This window comes from Alosa sapidissima, chromosome 2 (genome assembly GCF_018492685.1).
Source record: "Alosa sapidissima isolate fAloSap1 chromosome 2, fAloSap1.pri, whole genome shotgun sequence".
NCBI classification, from domain to species: Eukaryota; Metazoa; Chordata; class Actinopteri; order Clupeiformes; family Clupeidae; genus Alosa; species Alosa sapidissima.
In genome coordinates this window covers 13960091-13974016 of record NC_055958.1, presented here as the reverse complement: position 1 = coordinate 13974016, position 13926 = coordinate 13960091, and the positions used below count along the sequence as shown (strand labels likewise).

Sequence of the window (13926 nt, the reverse complement as noted above, 5' to 3'; positions counted from 1 at the left end):
CAGGGGCCAACCTATCCTGGGGGTCTTTCATACGGCTCACACATCGGGCCCGCCTCTGATGCAGGCTTGTGCAAAATTCAGAATTGAATTGAGAATGACTCCTAAATTCCAATGAATTAATTGAATTAAAGGAAGTAGAATTGAAATTCAATGAAATTTAAAGAAATTCATACACATAATTTAAGGGTAGTGTTTAAAAATGAAGCCTCACAGTATATGTCAGATATGATCACATCAAACACACAACTTATAACTTAAAACAGTAAGAAATTACATTTCCAAAGTAGCCTTCCCAAAACTGAATGTATGTGAGATTCAACACATTCTGTCTGTTGTGACTGTGGAATTGCTTTGAATTGCCATGAATTTAATTCCACTTCCTGCCATTCCCATTTAAATTTAAATTCAACTTCTGGTGGGGCAGAGCCAATTCAATTCTAATTCCAATTTATGAATTGAATGGAGACCCATTCTAAAATTCGGAATTTTGCACAAGCCTGCTCTGATGGCCTTACGGTAAACCATCCCACTTCTGACACCATATGCAGTGACAAGAAAGAGCGGTCACCCCACCTGACCTTGAGCCCGGGTGTCCGGGGTACTAAACCTGCAGCTTGACCGCAATGCCAAAGAGCCAGGCTTGTTGGCATGGGAGTCACAAGCACATACTCAACTGCAGTGATAGTACTTCACTATTGAGATATGTGGTCTGGTGTCAACTAGAAACAAAATGAACATCTGAGAGACATATATGTGGTAAAGAAAGGATTCATGACAGTTAAGGTTTTGCTTGTATGCCAAATGTGAGCGGCCATTGGCTTTGTGGTACCATGTTGTACCACATTCAATTCAATGCAGGTCAATAGAACAGTGCCATGTGACTGCTTTCAAGACACACATAAACATATATAAGTGTAAAGAGAACATGAAACCGTCTACCAAAACTGTCTTTTATTATATGTTGAATTTTCTTTATTATAACTAGTCCAATGATATCCACTGCAATGGTGATGACATCAGATCTGGCATTCCACGGGATAGAACAACTGTTGTATTATTTGCTTCTGTGTTGATAATTACAGTTTTCTCAGTTGCTTTGGCACTTTTCTCAGATCAGAATGGTAATTCTCAAAACGGTTTGTTCAAACTCCATATCATACAGTATCACTTATGCACATCATTGAAGCAGTTTCTCCCCCATTTTGAGCAAATAGCAATGCTTACTGTACATACATCCATGCAACTTTTACTTTTTATTTTCTCCACTCATGCTGACTACAGGAATGAACTAATTGAAAATGATGTGTGCTTTTGTGTGTGATGTGTGTGCTTTTGTTTTTTGCCCATTACTGGAGTAATCATCTTCTGCCACGCTGATAACACTGTGTGATATTTCAAAATGATTGTAGCATGAGTGACAAACATGAAGAACATAGAAAACAGTCACAGTTTTTCTCAATTGCTAAAACAATTGCTCAGTTTCTGAAACCTTGCTTCATTTTCTTAAAACATTAAAACCCTTAACACATAACCACATCTCAAGCACCATTTACAAAACCTGTGACTACTTGTCAGAACACAGATTGGGAATCAAGAGCAGATCCAGTCAAACTCGCAGAGAAACAATTTATTTAGCTTTTAATTCAATCGGCAGGCAAAAACACAGTCCAGGAACGGGCAGAGTTCAAAGGCAGACAGGCAGTCAGGTACAGGCAAACAATCCAGACAGGGCAGGCAGAGGACTTGGTCGGAGACAGGCAAAGTTCACAGGCAGGTAGGCAGAGAGGTTTGGGCAAACAATCCAGACAGGGCAGGCAGAGGACTTGGTCAGAGACAGGCAGAGTTGACAGGCAGAGTTGGCAGGCAGGCAGGCAGGTTCAGGCAAACAATCCAAAACAGGCAGCGGGCTTGGTCAAAACAGGCAGGGTTAGTGATGTGCCCAATGAATCGAGGCTTCGGAGCTTGTGTCGAGCAGAAAGGGGCGTGCCAGATGAAGCCCCGGTTCGAGGCTTGTGTCGTTTCCATAAAAATCACGTGACTGATGACAAACGAGGCCTCGGTTTGTGAGTGTGACGTCTGAAGCTTCGTTTGGGACACACACCCACGTGACTGCTTCGGAATCTGATTCAAAGGCTTTGAATTGACCGATCCCAAGCCCCGCCCCTTTTTACTATGTCACAATGAGGACTTCGGAGGACCTCGGTCAACCTCGGTCAATTTTGAATTTTCTAGTGTCCATTCTGTATGACAATACGCCGGTTATGCGAATGCTATAATGCTTCTTTTGCAAGTAGACTAAGTAACTAAATAACTAAAGAGCTCAAAAAGGTTCAAATATATGCCTGGGGTACTTGTAGAAGTGACATCCGATATCCTGACCGTGTGAAACGCTACCACACACAGGCCTATGCATAACTTTGATAGGCTGCTACTTTTCAGTAAAGAAATCTGAGTGTGTACGAAAATGTTCCCTTTATTTGTGTTCATAACTACACACAAAAACATAACTAAACCTGGTTTCCACTGTTAAAACGACAATATAAGCCTACGCAAAAAATTATACCTTGCAGGAACTGAACTCGCACACTCATACTCATACTCGCATAATCGCCTTACACACAACAAGAATACTTTCAGCGTTTAGGCACAGGCTACCTTGCCATGTTTAACTTGGGATAGAAGACTGTTCAAAGAAATAAGCTAACGATCATTTTTTCAACAAACGCAATATCCTACTGCGATGCATTATTGATGGATGAACGAGAGATAGCCAATACTCTTCTAAAGATCAAATCATGTGCCGATTCAAAACTATGCTTTGCTGTATAGGCTATGCAGTCTCGAAATCGCCAAAGGCCTACTACATTGCCCTCATTTAGCCTAAGCGGGCACTGATGAAGTCTTATGCAAGACAAATCACGTCTGCAATTACTCTTGATAGCGTCTGCCTGCCATGCAGATATGTCGTGCGTGGTAGGTTTAATCTCAGATAGATCTAGTGGTTTCTTTTCAATACACTTGTATCATGTTTATTTGAACTCTTCCTTCTAAAGCAGCCATTCAAAATAATAAGGCTATCGGCCTACCGAAGCGAAGCTATCTCTGCACCTCCCCAACATGAGCTGCCTATAGGCTAGCCACTCTCCGAAGTTGCATGGGAACTTGGATCTGCAGCACTTGGTCCCGTCTTCAATTAATCCTCGAAATATGGTTAGATTTCGTTATGGCACGTCAACACCATATGTTTGCACAGACCTGTTTATTGAATCAGAGTCACATCTGCAGCAAATAAGGTAAACTACCTGCTTGTGATAACGTGTTAATTGTTTATCCCCAGTTAACATGCATCCCATTAAGATCCGTAACACCATATTGGTTTGTCCTCAATTTGTGGTGTTCCACCTCGTTGATAACAGCAGACATTGTGAATGTGACCGATCCCAAGCCCCTCCTCCCATTGTCAGTCCCATAGTTACTGTTGCTAAGTCGGACAAGTTTGCAGGAAAGTGTGCGAGAACGCGTGTTCAACACATAGACATAATATACATAGACGCCGCATTGGCTGCTGGAAACAAGAAATGCGGCCGCCATCTTGGACCGGTCATACTCCTCATTGCGTTGCAGCAGAAAACACAAGATGACAGCACTGTGCAGCATGTTCCTGCTCAAATCGGCGGACCATACTCGGGGGATTTACTTTTCACAAGTAAGATTTAACATTACCGTACTATTGGTTGTATTTTGTATTTTCGAACAATGTGGCCTGTATCATAGCTACATGTATGACCTTTGCAGCAAAAAAAAACGCGTGAAAATCTGTTAGGTATTCAGTGAGATATGATTAATTAAGTGTGCTGACAGCTCATTGCACCGGCCAAACAGATTACACTGAGTGGAGTGGATGACCGGTCCAAGATGGCGGCTCCAAATCTCGTCAGCGCTAGTAGGGAGCAGCGGTCGATGCGGCGTCTATGTATATTATGTCTATGGTTCAACATGGGTACGCAGCACCATGTAGCAGAGTGTAACAGTGTATGCTAGATTTCTGGGCGTCAAGTAATATTGATATATTCAAAAAACAGAGGCCAGAAAGGCCTTCAGTATTCGGATGGACACATTCACAATGTCTGCTGTTATCAACGAGGTGGAACACCACAAATTGAGGACAAACCAATCTGGTGTTACGGATCTTAATGGGATGCATGTTAACTGAGGATAAATTAGCACGTTATCACAAGCAGGTAGTTTACCTTATTTGCTGCAGATGTGACTGATTCAATAAACAGGTCTGTGCAAACATATGGTGTTGACGTGTCCATAACAAAATCTAACCATATTTCGAGGATTAATTAAAGACGGGTCCAAGTGCTGCAGATCCAAGTTCCCACGCAACTTGGGAGAGAGGCTAGCCTGTTAAGCAGCTTATGTTGGGGAGGTGGAGAGATAGCTTCGCTTCGGTAGGCCGATAGCCTACTTATTATTTTGAATGGCTGCTTTAGAAGGAAGAGTTCAAATAAACATGATACAAATGTAGGCTATTGAAAAGAAACCACTAGATCTACCCGAGTTCCATACAACGCACGACATATCTGCAGTTTGCAGACGTGATTTGTCTTGCACAAGACTTGATCAGTGCCCGCTTATGCTATACTTAATTTAAATGTGGGCAATGTAGTAGGCCTAATATTGGCGATTTCGAGACTGCATAGCCTATACAGCAAGGTTTTCAATCGGCACATGATTTGATCTTTAGAAGACATTGGCTATCTCTCGTTCAGCCATCAATGATGCATCGCAGTAGTCTATTCCGTTTGTTGAAAAAATGGTCATTAGCTTATTTCTGTGAACAGTCTTCTATCCCAAGTTAAACATGGCAAGGTAGCCTATGCCTAAAAGCTGAAAGTATTCTTATTGTGTGTAAGGCGATACGTGATTGAAGGTGTAGCCTATTTGCGCGTACTTCCAATTGTATGAGTGTGAGTTCAGTTCCTGCAAGGTAGGTATAATTTTTTGCGTAGGCTTATGTTGTCGTTTCAACAGTGGAAACCAGGTTTAGTTATGTTTTTGTATGTAGTTATGAACACAAAAAAGGGAACATTTTCGTACACACTCAGATTTCTTTACTGAAAAGTAGCAGCCTATGCAAAGTTAGGCCTATGTCTGTCAACGTTTCACACGGTCAGGATATCGGATGTCACTTCTACAAGTATCCCAGGCATATATTTGAACCTTTTTGAGCTCTTTAGTTATTTAGTTACTTAGGCTACTCGCAAAAGAAGCATTAGCATTCACATAACCGGCGTATTGTAGGCTACAGAATGGACACTATAAAATTCAAAATTGACCGAGGTTGACCGAGGTCCTCCGACGTCCTCATTGTGACATGGTAAAAGGGGGCGGGGCTTGGGATCGGTCAATTGTGCGAACCAGGGCACCCGCTCTAGTGTCGGAATGAGTTGTGTTGCAAGAGTCAGGCAAAATTTGTGTTTCTATAGGGTAGCCCTGTTTTATATAGGATGCTTTCTCTGTTTGGGAATTTACATTATTTTCTTTCCGGAAAATGTCCATAATCCATAATATCATGCACATAGAAATAAAGAAGAAATAGCCTAGGCTTAGCCTAAAGCTTTGCCATTTAGAACAATGACATTAAAACGTGTCTGTGTTGCAATCTTGTCTCAACTTCAATAATGTAATTTAAAAGCAATACAGGCTAATCATTTCTATGTAGGCCTAACAATAATGGCTGACATAATATTTTCCTTTTATTGAAAGTTTGATTCATGAAACGTAACATTTCGGGCCATAGGGTTTGGTTTAATTAGGCGCCTGGTCGTTTGCTTTTCACTCTCGTCCATAGCGTGTTGAGGTTGATAATACTTCGTCCTGGTTCAGAAGCTAAGTAGTGTCTACTGCGGTCGTTAAGTGGATGGGAGACCGATTGGATCATTGACTGGGATAAAACATGATTTCACGCTTCTACCGAAACACCAATCTTCATGTGATAACGAGTGACGGGATTAAGTTGCCTAATCCTATTTTATTGTAACGAATTGAGACAAACCGAAATCCAAATTGCAAACACTTTTAATGTAATGAATGAGAACATTTCGAAGCTTTGGCATTGTGTTGAACGTTGTAGCCATTCTTTTCACTAGTCTGTGGCTGCGATAATTTATGCAAACCACCAGATGTCGCTGTGTTTTCCTTGTCTTCCATGTTTCGAAGCTTCGGCACATTACTCGGCACATTAGGGAAATGTGCGAGAGGGACCTGGCTGCAGACCAAGGGGGCAGGCGAATTCCCGGAAGTAGAAGAATCGACGTAGGCTGGAGGGACCACCTCTCTGCTAACTCCCATAGAAGCTCATTCATTCTAGGATTTTTTTGAAATACCATAACTTCATATAACATATATCCTGTGCTGATATTGTAGCTTCTGTGTAATCTACATAAACACTACAAAGGCAAAACAGACTCGACTACCTCGTCCGTAACGTTGGTTACCCTTAAGAAGAATGGTTAGCTTGTTTGGTTGTAGGGAAGCTAGCTTTGACGTAATCTCTCTTTCGCGCCGTAGGGAGATAACCGTATTGTTTGGATAAGAAGCTCAATCCACCTTACTGTCTATGACGGTAACTCATAAGCAAAACCTAGCATACACGACCGTATGTTAAGGTAAAGCCAAAGATTGTTAAGGCGGAGCAAGATATTTCATCAGGAGCCACTTCTGGGAACCCGGATCGCACGAGGGGGGGGGGGTCAAAATCCCCCTTTATGCAGAGCAGAGGCAGCGACTGCTCCATTGAAGTCTATGGGCATAGCTCAGAATTTCACCACATATGCTAAGGTCTTGGTTCTATAGAGTTAGGAATGTGAATTTCGGGCACATTTTCATGATCCTCAAACCCTTCTGAACATTTCAGGTACATTTTTAGCATTTTTGAGCAATCCAGTCTGGAGAAAATCAACCTTATATCAGGTGTGCGCCGGTTATTTCTGCCGCTGCTGTTGGCCGGTTGCAACTTACGCTCGTCAATACGTCATTGACACGCCTCTTTATGCAGACAGGATTCGATCCCCATTTCGCGCCCATAGACATGAACTACGACGAAGTATCTTGCTCCGCCTTAACAATCTTTGGTAAAGCATTACACAGAGGCAACCTAATAATAATTTTAAAAAAAGTAAACCTAATTTTTTTTAAAACGGCACTAATCATTTCAGAGGTTTTCGATGGATTGACCGTAGGTCAGAAAAGTGGAAAGAAGATCAGCTTCAAGGCTAACTTTTTTGTTTTGTTTTAGCATGACTGTTTTTGAAGATGATCATGTGTGGTAGCTTCAACATTAACACGACTTGGTGAGGATGATATTAATAATAATACATAAATAAATGTTTAACTTTGATGACTTTGAAGGCGAAGGAAGTGTGAGAAGAAAGTTAAGTGTGAGTCTGCGCAGTACTGGGGGGACCAACTAAAAAATCGTTCTATTTGACTCAGTGCCCTCCCATTGAAAACGACGGAGTCTGTTCGTCCATTTCTTTTACTGTCTATGCTGCAGACCTCTGGGGGAATTCTATCAGTGGAGCTCCACTCAATAACGGAAATACGTCACCTCCACTTGAATAAGGAAGTAGTCGCTGAAATAACGTGAGACCTCAGGTTTGTGTTATTTGTGTATTTGATATATATATATAATTAAATTAATTGTATATAAATGAACATTAGGTATTGTGATATTCCGTTAACTTAGGTAATTTTACGTTTTTCGCGTTTTTCCTCTGAACATCGACCGATCGTAACTAATGCAGAAAACGAATTAGCGTTACGTATTAACATTGTTTAAGATCATGCTCCTCCACTAGGCTTTTGAGGTAGTTTTAATAAAGATACCAAAAGCAATGATTTATTGTACTGTTGTGTGTTGTAGTTCTGTTGTTGTTCGAAGAGCATGTACACAATGTAGATAAAAGTAAATGGTGTAAGTAGCCTATAAAGTCACTGGCAACAGCAGGACCAGAACAGATGGCACATTTATAGGAATACAGTAGGCTACAAGCAATACAGTAGCCTAGCGTGTGTGTGAGAGAGAGAGATGTGTAGCATACAGTACAAGCAATACAGTACACTTGAACAGATCTAAAAACAAAAGTTTACATTTTGAAATTGAAATGAAGAATCAATAGGAACCAGAATTGATAAGTAGAACTGGAATCAGAATCAATGTTATTTGAGTTTTTTATTTTTCATTTGGAAACGATCTTTGGACAAATTATGTCATTGCCCGAATGTGAAGTTCGTCCCGTACATGAATAGAAAATGTTTCGTGATCTTGGACGGTGGTAAATTGAAATGTGAACAAATTCATGTTTTCAACGTCCAACTGGACAAACTGTCTGGCCAGCACCTCCTCCTGCTCTTCCGCCTCCATGTCCAACACCCGTGGCAGCCAATATTTATTTTTTATCAGCCCACTGTTTTCATCCAACCAGTCTGCTGCCTTTTTTGCCTCTTCGAAGAGCTGAGCAACAAACATTAAAAGGCAGTTCAGTCAATTAATTTTTTTTAGTGGAAGGGACATTGCACTACCATGCCAGGCCTACGCCTACCATGCTCTCACTTGCTTGATGCCTCTCCTGTGTGCAGCAATGGACACTTGTGTACTGTAGGTCTATGTGGGGAGGTCAATAGATGATAATGCATAAAACAGTGTTAAAACATCATAGATCGAATGCGTGTCTATGCAAGAGCCTGTGTTTGTGGTGGTGGTGGTGTGTGTGTGTGTGGAGGGGGGTTCTGTGTTTTAGTGGTCTCAGTTCCACCAACACACACAGGGGGGCCTGAGCATTCTCTGCTTCTTTTTGTCTGTGTTTACACACTGCCACCTTGGAGTCATTAAAAAATTTGCTTAAGAGCATTTTGTCTAGGACCTGCTGTTGAAGTGGTACCTCGGTGGCAGAGGTGTTGCAGTACTCTATGGACCTGATGTGGTGACAGGTGCTATGAGTGAGGCCACTCCGCTGGGCGAGCAGGTGGTATTGCCGGCAGTCCTCCATCTCACACCTTGTAACTTTTGTCTGGCCCCATGTTTTTCTCTGTACATGTATTGGGACAGAAAAACCGCAAGACGTTTTTCTGACTGCATACAGGCCTTTGCTTTGGTCTACACATGTACCTTTTAGGTGTGACTTTGCTGTTATATCTTTTGGTAGGCCATGTTGTCTTTGTATGTGTAGAGCCAAATTTTTTTTGTATAGAACAAGGGTGCAGTGAGGGCACTTCACATGTCGGGGCGTCTTGGGGGGCGCTGTATGATTACATGAATAGGGGTGGTCTGCAAGTGCAGGGTGGAGGTTGGACTGGAGGTCAGGCAGTGCAGACTGGATGTCAGGCAGTGGAGGCTGGAGGTCAGGCTGTGCAGACTGGAGGTCACGCTGTGTTGAGCGGAGGTCAGGCTGTGTGGAGCGAAGGTCAGGCTGTGTTGAGCATAGGTCAGGCTGTGCAGACTGGAGGTCAGGCTGTGTAGAGCATAGGTCAGGCTGTGCAGACTGGAGGTCACTCTGTGTGGAGCGGAGGTCAGGCTGTGTGGAGCGGAGGTCTGGCTGTGTAGAGCAGAGGTCAGGCTGTGTAGAGCATAGGTCAGGCTGTGCAGACTGGAGGTCACTCTGTGTGGAGCAGAGGTCAGGCTGTGTGGAGCGGAGGTCACTCTGTGTGGAGCAGAGGTCAGGCTGTGTGGAGCGGAGGTCAGGCAGTGTAGAGCGGAGGTTGGGGTGGCATATGTTCAAATGTCTCCCCATGTCTACTCTTCGTACCACTGTACGTTCAGTTAGGGCAGTGGTAGTGACCAGCAGGACGACATGGTTCCCTGCACCTGTGTAATATTTGGTCTACACAAAAAAGTGATTATGTTAAAAAAAACAACAACATCAAATAAAATTGTATAACAGCGAAAAAGTCTGCCAACATACCTTTGTAGCGAAAAATGCGCTCCATTTCTGCAAATCCTAGCACTGAAAAATGCAAGCACTTACACATAAGCATTTGGAGAATGTTACAACCATTTGCATGACCTCCAAACCCCAAAATCTAATTCAATAAGCTAAAGCATATCTTTTCTGAAAGCTCATATCTTCAAGATGCGATATAAAACTCGTGACCCAGCCTAAATAAACTGTAGCTATCTCAGTAGTGTTCAGATGTTCAAATTGTTTTGTCATACTACATTATTTGCTGAACAGAAGGCCCGTATACTCTATAGAGTGAACTTCTAATGGGTGAGTTACAGGCTGCTTTTTTTTAATGGAGTAGGCATATGTGAGGTGCACTTTCTGTGACCTTTTTGTGGAAGGCTATCTGGAAGAGTGGCGTACGCACGGTTTTTTGTGCGTAGCCTACGTTCATTTTATCTGAATTACACGTACGATAATTTCAGAAATTCCACAAATTTGATATACTGTAATGTCAATTTGCAACGTTCTGTGTAACCTACATGTATGTAGAACTAGGCCTACTGCCGACATCGAGCAATATGCCGTTTCAATTTGTAATGGCACTCGACCTTAATACAGCCATCCGTGCGCGTAGCTGGAAAAATGCTTAATGCTGGTGGGCCAGAGGTGGGTCGGTGAACACTCTTCCTCATCACTGATGATCAACATGGGTGCGCTGCAGGGCTGTGTTCGGAGTCCTCTTTTGTTGTTTCATCATGGAGCATGTGGTGTGAGTACAGCATGTGCCAAGATAAGGTCAAAAAACACAGGAAAGTAAGTGTGTACTTACAGCAGTGCAATATCGAACAGCGATGTACTGTACTGTGTGTGCATGAGCCTGAAACATTGACCATGAGTATGGCAGGTGCCAAGAACCGGTCCAACACAAGAAAGTGAGTGTGTACTTACAGCAATACAACATCAACCAGTGATGTAGTAGTATATGCTGGACCTTGTAGGCCTACTATTGACTATGATGCGGTGTGTGTCAGTGTGGCATATGTGCCAAGAACAGTTTTAAAACACAAGAAAGTAAGTCCCCACTTATTGTACAATTGACAACATTTATCAGTGAATCGGTGTGTGAGTATGGCATGTGCCAAGAACAGTTCAACAACACAGGCAAAGTGAGTGTGTACGTACTTAAATACAATATTAACCAGCGATTTGTGTTTGTTGAAACCTCAACCTCAGCAGTGATCATCAACACGGGTGTACTGCAGGGCTGTGTCCTCGTTTGTAGTCGCCACGTAGAACATGTAGTGTGAGTAAGACAGGTGCCAAGAACAGGTATAAATATAATACCAACCATGTTTGTGAGTGTGCCATAAGTGCCAAGAACAAAACAGGCAAAGTGAGTGTGTACGCACTAAAAATACAATACCAACCAGTGATGCACTTACTGCAATGTCAACCTGTGATGTAGTGTTTTGCACGACCCTGAAATATTGATGCAGTGCTTGTGGGTGTGGCATACGTGCCAAGAACAGTTTTAAAACACAGGCTAGTAAGTGTGCATACTGCAATATCAACCAGTGTGTGAGTAACACAAACAGCAGAGTAAACTTGATGTGTACATAAAATGTGTGTGCAAAGAACAGTTCAAAACGACTGACAAAGTGAGTGTGTACGCATTAAAATACAACACCAATCAGTGATGCAATATCAACCAGTGTGTGAGTAACACAAACAGCAGAGTAAACTTGATGTGTACATAAAATGTGTGTGCAAAGAACAGTTCAAAACGACTGACAAAGTGAGTGTGTACGCATTAAAATACAACACCAATCAGTGATGCAATGCTTGTGGGTGTGGCATACGTGCCAAGAACAGTTTAAAAACACAGGCTAGTAAGTGTGCACTTACTGCAATGTCAACCTGTGATGTAGTGTTTTGCACAACCCTGAAATATTGATGCAGAGCTTGTGGGTATGACATGTGCAAAGAACAGTTCAAAACAACTGTCAAAGTGAGTGTGTACGCACTAAAATACAACACCAATCAGTGATGCAGTGCTAGTGGGTGTGGCATACGTGCCAAGAACAGTTTAAAAAACACAGGCTACAAAGACAACGAAATGCAGTTTGTGTCTAACCAGAACGGCAAAAAAGTGCAATGTAACACACAAAGTTTAGACAGGTGGTGCATAGGCAGAACAAGAAATATAGCACAGTGTAGACAGTAGTATGCAGTTGGTTTACAGAAGGTGGTTTAGAGTAATATAAATTAGATATAAATATGTGCAGTGTATTAGCAGTTATCTTATAAGAACAGAACAAATATGGCTATAATATGAACAATTTATGAACGTGTACAGATATGTGCAATGTAGTAGCAGTAACAATATAATAGTATTAAGAATAATATAAATATATGTAGTGTATTAACAGAATATGTTACAGAAAAATAGAATAAATATGGATATTCAGTATGAACCATATAGACAGATATGTACAGCTATGTGCAGTGTGTCAACAGTACTATTGTAGTGCAGAAACAGTAACATTATAAGTAGTAAGAATAAGTGTATTCTGCAGAATGGATAGTATGAAGAGCAGTAGAATATGTAAGTTTAATTAATACAAGTGTAAAAATACAACACAAGTGTAAAAATACAACACCAATCAGTGATGCAGTGCTTGTGGGTGTGGCATACGTGCCAAAAAAGAAACATGACTAAAGTGAGAGAAAATGATGCACTACTGACACTATAACCAGTAATGTGGTTTGTGAGTTTAGCGATATACCATACAACAACTTATGTGTTGCGTGAGTAAGGCATGTGCCTGTACTGCCCTAAAGAATTAACAAATGTTGCAGTGTGTGGGTAAGCCTGACCATGACAGAGGCATGCGCCAAGGTAAAACAAACAGCAGAGTAAACTTGATGCACTGACTAGTGCCACCATCATGTTTTTAACAATACCAGTGGTATTAAATATATTGTGAATGTGGATCATACAGTGTGGTTTTTTTTTATGTTAAAAGTTGCACTTGTTGAATAAACTACTTTGAGAGGTGGATAAACTCTAGTAAGAGGATAAACTCTACTTCTGAAATGTCTGAGGTGGATAAACTGCGTTTAGCCTCCACTACATCACTACCTAAAGTTAGCAAATCTATTTGAATACTGTTACCTACATCTTAACCAACGACAGCCGTTTTTTCTCTCTCTCTATTTATCATATCGAGCGCTTGAGCATACTGTAGCGCTCATCTTGCCTCCGAACGCTACGGTGCACCAACATCAACTATTAGGGTTAGAGTTAGAAAATCTACTTGAATAGCACTACTGTATCCTCTTCCATCAAACCAGACAATACAAACAACATTATTTAGACAGCATTATTAACAATATTTATTATTTATTTATTTACTATTAAGAAAAACGAAATGAGGTCTTCACGCTCAACAAACTATGCTACACTACGCACTAAGCCTATGCTTAATCGAAGTAATTCGTTATTTCATCACCATAAAATAATCAACAGATAAGATTCATGTGAACTCAACAACTATCACCACCACATATGTAGTACTATTTCCATTTCGGGCACTTAACCTATCTTGCTGCGTCAATTCACTGACAAGCCCCGAGTGGCAGCCTCCTCTCTTCCTCCATCAATTTACCTCAGACTGACAGCAACGCATAACGTTAACGAAAATCTCTAGTGCCAAAATCAGCGCCACAATTAACGCTTCAACATCGGAAAGTGAGTGCACATTCACTTGCCCTCTCTCATTTTATATGTAATTTGTTAACTTAAACACACATATTAACAGGTGTTAGTAAGGTGTCTCTATTAGGCTATTGAGCGCTTGAGCAGCTTTCGTCTCACCTCTGAGCGCACGTAAATTGGCAATTTAATCGGTTTCAGCTAAAAGGCGCACCATCATCAAGTAACGTTAACGTTACTAATTTAAGTTAGAAAAAG

General features: G+C 41.5%; 1 protein-coding gene across 1 annotated transcript; it reads right to left on the bottom strand.

Moving 5' to 3' along the window:
* Positions 1–8284: 8284 nt before the first annotated feature.
* On the bottom strand, positions 8285–10655 carry LOC121695442. Its single transcript, XM_042076299.1, has 3 exons — positions 10562–10655; positions 9972–10013; positions 8285–9890 (listed from the first exon to the last, which is right to left on the bottom strand). The coding sequence occupies exon 3, from the start codon at positions 9798–9800 to the stop codon at positions 8724–8726; it is 1077 nt and encodes a 358-aa protein (XP_041932233.1). The 5' UTR covers positions 9801–9890; positions 9972–10013; positions 10562–10655; the 3' UTR covers positions 8285–8723.
* Between the last annotated feature and the right edge of the window lie 3271 nt (positions 10656–13926).

What these genes read in the sequence shown, in the direction of transcription:
- LOC121695442 (XM_042076299.1), bottom strand. Translation starts at nt 9,800, where the DNA reads ATGGGGAGACATTTGAACATATGCCACCCCAACCTCCGCTCTACACTG.